This window comes from Lontra canadensis, unplaced genomic scaffold (assembly GCF_010015895.1).
Source record: "Lontra canadensis isolate GAN:19392208 unplaced genomic scaffold, GSC_riverotter_1.0 scaffold67, whole genome shotgun sequence".
NCBI lineage: Eukaryota > Metazoa > Chordata > Mammalia > Carnivora > Mustelidae > Lontra > Lontra canadensis.
The window spans coordinates 7,831,578-7,842,094 of record NW_022631061.1 but is presented as its reverse complement, the minus strand read 5'-3'; the positions used below and the strand labels follow the sequence as shown (position 1 = coordinate 7,842,094).

Below are 10,517 nucleotides of genomic sequence, written 5' to 3'. Positions count from 1 at the left end.
ACCAAGTTAATTAACACATCTGTTATTTATTATTTATTTATCTGTTTTCTTTTTTTGAGAAAACACTTAAGTTCTACTCTCAGCAAATTTTAGTTATACCACAGTAGTCACCATGTTATTCATTAGATCCTCAAACCTTATTCATTTTATGTAATTACATTTATTTTAGAGTCAGTTTCTGAAGCTACAGTTTATAAGTTAACCATTCTCAGAACTTTTTATCTGTAAACAAACATGAATTGGCTTCCCGGTGTATGCGGATCACTGTGCTTGGCCCCGTGTAGATGGGAGGACAGGCAGTGTGGTTGTTACAGGATTCGGGTCCTTGGACCCAGCAACAGTAGAAATGAGACTGGACCCAGTGTTTAAAAGCACAGGCAGATAAAAAAAAATCAAATCTTGCTATTTGCGACGACGTGGATGGAACTAGAGGGTATTATGCTTAGCGAAGTAAGTCAGTTGGAGAAAGACAACTATCATATGATCTCTCTGATAAGAGGAAGTGGAGATGCAATGTGGGGTGTTTGGGGGGTAGGAAAAGAATAAATGAAACAAGATGGGATCGGGAGGGAGACAAACCATAAGAGACTCTTTTTTTTTTTTTTAAGATTTTATTTATTTATTTGACAGACAAAGATCACAAGCAGGCAGAGAAGCAGTCAGAGAGAGAGAGACGGTAGCAGGCTCCCCGCTGAGCAGAGAGCCCAATGTGGGGCTAGTTCCTGGGATCATGACCTGACCTGAAGGCAGAGGCTTTAATCCACTGAGCCACCCAGGTGGCCCCCATAAGAGACTCTTAATCTCACAAAACAAATTTAGGGTTGCAGTAGGGAGGGGGGTAGGGAGAGGGTGGTGGGGTTATGGACATTGGGGAGCATATGTGCTATGGCGAGTGCTGTGAAGTGTGTAAACCTGGTGATTCACAGACCTGTACCCCTGGGGCTAATAATACATTGTATGTTTATAAAAATAATAAATAAAAGCACAGGCAGCTGCAGCTGAAGGGACACACAGTCAGTATGAAGGTGTCAGACTGATTCCCGGAACAGCAGCTTGAAAGGACACTGTTTAAGTGTGTAGGGCGGGAAATCCTGGGAATGGGGAACTCAGGCCCAGTGGACAGACAATGCTGCTTCAAACAGCTAATGTTTCATTTGCATGTTAAGTCTCCACCTCCTGAGTGTGATTTTTAGCATTGCAATGAGGTAAAGGTAACTGCTGGTCGCACCATTGTCCATCTTGGTGGGGGGGCTGATTTAGTGATTAAACTCTAACTGGTCTGGGTGGTTTGGGTTTGGGTGGCTCTTCTGGCAAACATCCATTATTGCTTGAGGGGCAGTCTTGGTTTCCTTCAGGGGATGCTGTGTTCCCTGGGGCTTTTGCCTGATTAAGAGATAAGCTGGAAAGAAGTACTTAAGGAGGAACGTGGGACAGAGGATGGTGGGTCCAAGCAGGTGAGCAGCAGCCGGTGAGATCTTGGGGTCTAGCTGGTGACAGAACTTTTGCTCGTTATTGGAATTTTACTTGAATTTACAAAATGTTCAGCACACATTCCCATCAAAATTATAAATTACATAGCTTTTTAAAAATTTTTAAATTTGAGTATAATTGACACACAATGTTGCATTACTTCCAGATGTACAACATAGTGATTCAGCTTCTCTATACCTTTGTCATGCTGTGCTCAGCACAACTGTAGCTCCCATCTATCACCATACAGTGAATTACAGAACTATTCTAAGAAACTGTTTTCTGATCCACTTTAAGTTTTCAAATTGTGTTATTTACATTATTCCTAAAAGTAGGTACCTCTGATTTTGAAGTTTCCTGCAAATATAAATAGCCCCAAATCCCAAAGAATACTTTTTTTTAAAAAATTCAATTTTATTCCTGATGTCTATTCAATGTCTGTATTTCTGTCAGAAAAAGCAGTCGGTAAATGAAGAAAGGGAAGAATGATGATTTTTTTCCCCCTCTAGGGTATCAATCTGGTGTTGACAGAGCCAGATTAGAAGTAAAAAAAAATCATTCTTTTCATTAATTGTTAGTCATGCTTCCATTGTTCAGAAAGTCAAAACTTGCTCTCACTTCTGGTAGAAAAGGAAAAATCAGAGACTAGGAAGAAGGAAATGAGTTCACCTTAGTGTAAATTTAAATATATTTCTCTCTTCCGGGGCGCTTGAGTGGCTCAGTGGGTTAAACCTCTGCCTTCAGCTCAGGTCATGATCTCAGGGTCCTGGGATTGAGCCCCGCGTTGGTGGGGGGGGGGGGTCTCTGCTCAGTGGGAAGCCTGCTCCCCCCCCACCGCCTGCCTCTCTGCCTACTTATGATCTCTGTCAAATAAATAATTTAAAAAATAAATAAAATAAATATATTTCTGTCTTCCTAGGAGAGAGCTATGTGTGTGGGTCAATAGAGCCCTTTAAGAAACTGGAGTACACCAAGAACGTGAATCCCAACTGGTCTGTGAATGTCAAGACCACCTCGGCTTCCCGGGCAGTGTCCTCACTGGCCACTGCCAAGGGGAGCCCATCAGAGGTGCGGGAGAATAAGGATTTCATCCGGCCCAAGCTGGTCACCATCATCCGAAGTGGGGTGAAGCCACGGAAAGCTGTCAGGATTCTGCTGAACAAGAAAACCGCTCATTCTTTTGAGCAGGTTCTCACTGACATCACCGATGCCATCAAGCTGGACTCGGGAGTGGTGAAACGCCTGTACACCCTGGACGGGAAACAGGTAAGAGGGGTATCGTGGGATGACTTCGACTTGACAGGAAAGAACCAGGTTGTTGGGGGATCTGTGTGGCACGGGGTGTCGGATGGGGGAGGGAATGTGAAACATGCATTTTGCTGAAGTTGAGGAAGTTGGCTCACGTGTTTAACAAATACATAGCTGTTGATCTCCATCCAGACCGAGGGTAGAGGTAGACAGGATTAACCATAGGAATAAAGCGAAATACCTATCTCTGAAGCTTAAATGATTACTCACAGACTTCTGTTTTTTCAGTTATTAATTACTTTACATAAAGGCGCTTTTTTGTCTTCTGTTTTCAATTTTTTTCATGTAGTAATGTCTTAGAGCCTTAAGCATGACTGAGACATAACCTCTGACCATTAGAGAAAAATCTAATTTCCTTTCTTTGGTTTAAATAATACTTTATGTCTCAGTAATGTTCACTAGAGAGATTTAAATTTTATGGATTTTACAGTACATATCAAAAGGATGAAATATTTCCATCTGAACAGCTTTAAGAGGCATATTTCTAGAATATTATACATCTTGTACTGAAAACATAGTTTCAGAATTAATAGCGAAGGGGTGTGTTTCTTTAGCTATAGAATGGTCATTGGTTGACTTGGATGAGAGGGCATTTAAATGTGAGTTGCTCAGATGAACTTAAAGGGAAATCTTGTGTGGACTTTTATAAAGGTTTGATAGAACCCTGATAGTGGGGGGCGTGCGTATCTATATCTATATGATATATAGATATATGTATAGATATGTAGATATCACTGATACATGCTGATATATGTAGAGTGCAAGTTGCTGGTCTCTCAGAGTTTATGTGTCTTTTTGTTTAAGATGATAATTTTTAGCGTACTATCTTTGCTCGAAATTTAGTTTTCAATGTACATCTGCCCGCATGGTTTTTAAAAATTATTTTGAGGGATAATTTGTATGTAGAGTACATATTAAAAATCAATACTAGATTCATAAATTAGAAGGTTAATCTTTAAAAAATAAAAGATTAATCTTTATTAAATAGAAGACAAGTTCTTGAAGGCTAACAAGCATTCAAATTTTATGAATTAGAAATAGATGCAATTACTAGAAAGAGTGTTAGTCATGAAAGAATTCCTCCCCTAGGGAGCCATTCAAATGCTCTAAATTACAAAATTCATTAGGAAAGAAGGAATATCTGCCAGTTGTTCATTTATATTCACCAGTCTTCTGCTTGTTTCATAAAACTTGTCTCGTCTAAGTGTCACGTGAAGAAGAATTCTGAGGGATGAAATTCTCAGTCTTCTAGATCTAAGCAGGCGTAGCCTGAATGTCATTGATCAAAAAGTCCATTGCTAGCTTGTGAATTACAGCAACATAAGAGAGCAGGGCTCACATTTAAACATTTGAGCCCGTTGGTGGTTCCTTTTGTAACGAGTCACTCAACCATCTTGTAGTTCTGCATTTTTGTATATTGGAGTTTCTCAAGATGACAGCTTACCTATTTTCACAAAAAGTAAAATACACAACAATGAATACAAATTGATATACCTTCCTCTTCTCCCCTCGCTTCAGAATTTTGGGGGTTCCAAAGTACTACACACTGAACCTAAAAACAAGCGTTAGCTACATTAGCTAAGTTCTACCCTCAGCTCATCATTTGTTTATTCCAAGAATGAATTCCTAAACTAGTTACGATGATGTTCTCAATTGTTTTCTTCTTTTTAGGAGTTTAATCTAGTGTCTGTATTTTATAATAGCTGCTTTTGCTGTTGTTTACATGTAAATAATATAATGTAATGGAAAAGAATCTAAGGTTTAATGCCAAAAGACCACAATTCAAATCTTGGTTTGGCCAGATTATTTATGTTTTCAGCAAATCACTTCACTGCGCCTCATACTTATCAATAAAACATAGATAAAATGACCACTTCTGTTTCATAGAGTGCTTGTGGGGACAATTATAATAATACATGTGAAAGCAATTTTGAACTGTAATAATAATGATCATAGCTTTATTTGCATTATTCTAAATGTTTTGCATGTATTAACATGTTTAATCCTCATAACAGTTGATTCCAATCCCCATTTAACAGAGGAGGATGCCAAGGCACAGAACTTGTTATTAAAAAAAAAATGTCCAAGACCACACAGTCGTAAATGGCAGAATTGGAATTTGAACCTGTCTCTCTCCAGAGATTATGCTCTTAACCACTGTACCACAGAAGATTATATTAAAACACTAAAGAGATGTGCATGTAGTGTGCATGTACTGAGAAAGAATTTCCAAGTGAGTAATTTGTCCAGGAACTATCATCTGAAAGTTTTCTGCTTTGTATTATTTTCCTGCGGTCATTCTGCTGATGGTTTTATTCAGAAGGGTGTGTGTGTGTGTGTAGCATTCGATTTGCTGTTGTGGCATGTTCTCTTCATAGCAGGAGTGGTGAAAAGCTGCAGAGGAATTGGAAGATAGAGTGGAAAGAATATAAAGACTTGTTGCTTGGGTTCCCAGTAGGAGCAAAGATGCTTCCTCTTGGAGCCCCGGAGTCTTTAGAATCATTTCTACTCATAAGGGAAATCTGCCCCCACGAGAGGTTTGTTAGAGTAGAGTGCTTTGACAGCCTTGGCAGAGACCAGGGCTTGATAGGCCTCTGAGAATGAGCCACTTTCCTCCCAGCCAGGTGGACTGGCAGCCCATGCCTCTGCCATTTCACCTTGCCCTGTGTGCTGTCAGCAGGATGTTATCCTTAAGATCACTCCTCTCACCTCTTTTTTGTTTGGATCGTGTAACAACTCTTGTATCAACTCCAAAAGCGCTATGGGAAATCCAGTGCCCAGTAAAGCTTTTAAAGGTAATTTTCCTTTTTGTATTGAGGAAATAGAACTGCTTAAAAATTAATAGGTTGAGTGCGTTGAATAAATGTGTAGAGAGCAAGCGATGTATGGGGCAGGGATGGCTTTTCAGATCGCCTTCAGGCAGCTTGCGGATGTATCTGTGGGACGGAGACTCATGACTCTGGGCTCTTTGACAACAGAACAGTGACAAATGAACAGTGAGAGCACATGCCTGCTGTTGCATCAGCCACCCAGGGATGGGCGCTGGAAGGTGGAGACCACAGGCCCTTCTCACTTGCTCCTCCTACCACTTGACTTCCTTGCTCAGTTGCCTTTGGGTGTGCTTTAGGCCTTAACCAAGAGTTCATTATACAGTGCTTTTGTTGTTGTTGTTGAGGTTTTTAGGCCCAGATAAGGAAATCAACATACTGGAAATACTGCACCGTGTAGAGAACATTTTGTAGGAAGCTGTAGTTTCCCCAGCTGACCGTTGAGGCTCATAAGCAGCCTGCTGATGCGCAGACCCTTTCTTAATCATTTCAAGTCCGTCCTTTATTCAGGGGCACTGAAGCTTCAGTAAATGGTTGCTGCAAACTTGCCTCCTCCTCCTCACATCTTTCAGGAGGCCTCTGCTCACCCTGTGATCAGGCACTTTCGTCAGCATGGCTGGGAGGTCAAGGAAATGCTTGCCTCGTCTTCATTTCAGTGATGCATTATTTATCTGGGCCTCAATCAAGGGCCCCCAAAGAAGGAAAAGAGGCCATTTTCTAGCTGACGGTTCTAATCACATTCCTTTTCTCCATATTCGAAGGGAGCTTTTGCAGGGTATGAGAATCTTTTCCTCTTGCCTCAGTCCAGGCACTGGAAGGTGGGAATTTTCTGTTGGTCATTCACTCACCCGGCCAAGCAGCTACTCCCAGAGGTCGTTTAGGGTATGACTATTTAGTGATTGAAATCAACCCAAAAGGTACAAAATTTGCTACAAAAGATACAGTCATATATCTCCTGACTCCTTTTTTGGAACAGCTGATCTGGCTGTCTTGAGCTGTTCAGTCTTCTAAATCTGTGATTACTGGATCCTTGCTTAGAAATATAAACAACGGTAAGCAAGTCTTAGAATAGCCAGTGCCGAAGCAGGTAATTTATACTGTCAAAATCACAGATAAGGCACTGCCCAATGACCGCCCCTTCCGCACTGAAATAGAGCAATGATAAATTGAGTTGCTCTTTAAGTAGAAAAGGTATGCACACGCCCATGCTGTCTACCCTCGGTATTGCAGATCTATATAAAACAGCAGCATCCATTAGTAGCCCAGGAGAAATGAGATGTTACATTTTTATCTTACAGACATGTCACGTAGGTTGTGCACTTTGTAAAATCCCCCGTTGCTAGCGTGCTGGAGTGAGCAAGGGGCTTGTTGTCTTCCTAACATAGAACACAGGGGGAGTCACTGAGCTAGAGTGAAGGTACTCATAAACTGGTTTAGACTGGTAAACTGTGAGAACAGACATCATCACTGCTGCCTTAACTCTGCATGGCTGTAGCGAAGTAGCACAGATTAGGGGCTTATCTACAACAAAAGTGTATTTCTCACCATTCTGGAGGCTGGAGTCCAATGTCAAGGTGCCAGCAGACCTGGTCTGGTGAGAACCCACTTCCTGGTTCATACAAAGTGCCTTTTGCAGTCTTCACAGGGCCGGAGGGGTGAAGGTGCCCTTGGCCCTCTTTTGAGAGGGTACCAATCCCATACTTGAGAGCTTCGCCCATATGTCCTAATCACCTCCCCAAGGCCCCACCTCTTAACACTATACCCTAATGGGTTAGATCTCATTTTATGGATTCCGGGGGGACACAAACTTTCAGACTCTAGTGCTGTGTAAAAGAAATCCCAGTGGCTGTCGGTAAGTTAATCAGTTACTACACTGTCTTCTCTGTGTCTTTTGATCCTTGAATCCCTCATCTATTACGAACACAAAGCTGGAAAGATGCTTATAAAGGAATCATAATAATTGCAGCCATTTATTTTCAGTAATTGGTATATGAGCTTATTGGAATTCAGGAAATGGTAATCTGGTCAGTAGGAATCTATCAATCAGATATCACAAGGTAGTCTTTGATTTTTTCCTTTTTTTTTTTTTTTTTAAAGATTTATTTGTTTAAGAGAGGGCGCACGTGCGCGTACATGTGCATACGCAGGAGTTGGGGGAGGGGAGAGGGAGAGAAGCTCCAGCCGACTCCCTGCTGTGCAGAGCCTAATGTGAGGCTTGATCCCAGGATGCTGATATCATGACCTGATCCAAAGCCAGGAGTCGGCCGCCTAACCGAGGGAGCCACCCAGGCACGTCTCCTCTCTTGGTTTTGAATACCTGTTTCTAATCTGAAGTAAGATTGATTTGGTTCAACTTTAAGTTTGGAGACTTTAGAATGTTTCTTCCTCTTACACCTTAAAACAAAATGGTCCGTGTTGCTCCTGCATCTACCTTGGCTATAGGAATGAATGAGCTTAGGAAATGTGGAAGCCGGGCGTTTTCAAGTGGAAAGGAAGGAATTGAGGATGTGTCGGGATTTGGTTGGACTAGAAAATGAAATTTTCTGTAGCCATTGGTGGTAGTGGCTTTTTCCCTTTTTTTAAAAAAATAAAACTTCTGTGACAGCTCTAATTAACTTCTTCAAGCATATTTAAAGCCTTCGTTCTTGGTTGACAGATTTTTTTTTTTTTTTTTTTTTTTACTATATGATTGGTATATTATCTATGTTGTGAAAGTGAATGTAACACCTTTTAGTTTTGTTTGCAATTGATATAAACACACAGTTGATACAAATAATTCAGCTTACATTTTAAAATGTCAAATTAAAATTTCCTGCAAAAACTCAGAGCACATGCTAAACCATCCTCGTGATTTGTTAGAGCTCTGAATTGATGGGAAATCTTAGCTGTTTTCAAAGAAAAAGGAGCTTAAGAGTAATTATGAGGGGCACCTGGGTGGCTCAGTGGGTTAAAGCCTCTGCCTTCGGCTCAGGTCATGGTCCCAGGGTCCTGGGATCGAGCCCCACATTGGGCTCTCTGTTCAGCAGGGAGCCGCTTCCCCCCTCTCTCTGCCTGCCTCTCTGCCTACTTGTGATCTCTCTCTGTCAAATAAATAAATAAAATCTTAAAAAAAAAAAAAGAGTGATTATGATACTTCACTTAGAGAATTTAAATGTCTGGGATTGAATGGGTTATTTTAGGTTAGGTGCTTTCTGTTGATATTTAGGATTTATAAGCTACACCTGTCCTTACATAGATATTAACTCCCTCAAACAGAGAAGAGTTAAGTCCTTTTGTTCCAGTCTGAGCAGCTCTGATAATATAATTAATTGTATGTTCTTGCAGTGATGTATATTTTAAGGCTTAGTTTCAGCAAAAGTCAGTTTTCTGTAAATTGAATACTGATTTGCTATAAAATGAATTCTGAGTTCCCCTGTGTCCCACTCTAGAACTGAAGATGTGTTCCCTGAGCCCTCTCTCCAGTATGCTGACGGTGCTTTGGGCACTTTCAGAGGACTCTGGGTTTGGGATTGTCTCCTAATGGTGACTTCTGCTTCACAAAGGCCAGTAGCCCTGATTTGGCCGGTGAGTTTCCCATGCCCCAAGGGAGCATGCTGGAATGATACAGTCATTTAGTCAGCTGGGCCTGTGCTCAGGTTTCTGTCTGAGAAATCTCCCTTGATCTAGTTTCTTGTTTAGGCATGGAAAATTAACTTAGTTTCCCAGTTAACTGATTACTTAAGTTCAAAAATTCTGTATATCGAATCTATTTGTAATGAGGAAATTTGCTTAGGTATGCTGTAATTTAAGCATGGATATGTGAAGTAATATAGAGGAAGAACACTAGTTTTTTAAATATTTTTTATTTATTAACAGACAGAGATCACAAGTAGGTGGAGAGGCAGGCAGAGAGAGAGGGGGAAGCAGGCTCCCTGCTGAGCAGAGAGCCCGATGCGGGGCTCGATCCCAGGACTCTGAGACCATGACCCGAGCCGAAGGCAGAGGCTTAACCCACTGAGCCACCCAGGCGCCCCAAGGAAGAACACTAGTTTTTATACACAGTTTCAAACACCTAGTTGTCTGTCCTTTACCCCTAGATACAGTGGAATATATTCTTCCATTGGAAAGAGTTAAGTCTCTGATACTCAGTTTTCTTACCTGTACAATGGGAATAACAACATACTGCTTTATTAATTGTCATAAGGATTAAATGAAACAATCCATGTGACAAAACCCAGCACTGTGGTATGTACTGAATTATCAGTATTTATTATACCTGAAAAGCTCAGGGTAAATTGTTTTTGAAAAATAAATTGTATTTTAAATGTGTTGAGGGACGAACTGTTTGAAATGATCTTTTGGGGTGCCTGGGTGGCTCAGTTGGTTAAGTGTCCGGCTCTTGATCTCAGCTCAGGTCTTGATCTTGGGTTCGTTTGTTTGGGCCTGTGTTACATGTGGAATCTACTTAAAAAAAAAAAGCAAAGAAAAAACCACAACGGAAAACAAAAAAACGAAACAAAATCATCTTTTAGTAATGACTAATCATATCAACCTTTGTAAATATGGCTTTTCACATGAAAATACTTCATAGTGTAATGAGAATAGCATGGAATTTGAGATAAAGTGCTTATAAGATCAAAATTCTGAATTTTTTACTCATTAGCTGTGTGGCCTTTGTAAGTCAATAACATTATCTGAATATCAGTTTCCTTTTTAAAATGGCAATGATAATATATAATAATATTGGTGGGATACTTAATTAAGAACATACGCAGGGACGGCTGGGTGGCTCAGTTGGTTAAGCATGTGTCTCTTGATTTCAGCTCAGGTCATGATCTCTGGGCCGTGTAATTGAGGCCCGCATTGGGCTCCATGATCAGCAGGCAGTCTGCTGAAGATTCTCTCCCTCTCTCTCTGCCCCTTTCCCCACCA

At 40.9% G+C, this 10,517-nt stretch overlaps 1 protein-coding gene across 5 annotated transcripts in view; it reads left to right on the top strand.

The window, feature by feature from the left end:
• The window catches only part of DCLK1 (doublecortin like kinase 1), a 342,607-nt gene that overhangs the window by 21,563 nt on the left and 310,527 nt on the right, over nt 1-10,517 (top strand). For all 5 annotated transcript variants that reach the window (XM_032880060.1, XM_032880062.1, XM_032880059.1 and 2 more), the window contains exon 3: nt 2,390-2,736. In XM_032880060.1, the coding sequence (XP_032735951.1) occupies nt 2,390-2,736 (347 nt within the window). The remainder of the gene's footprint in view (nt 1-2,389; nt 2,737-10,517) is intronic.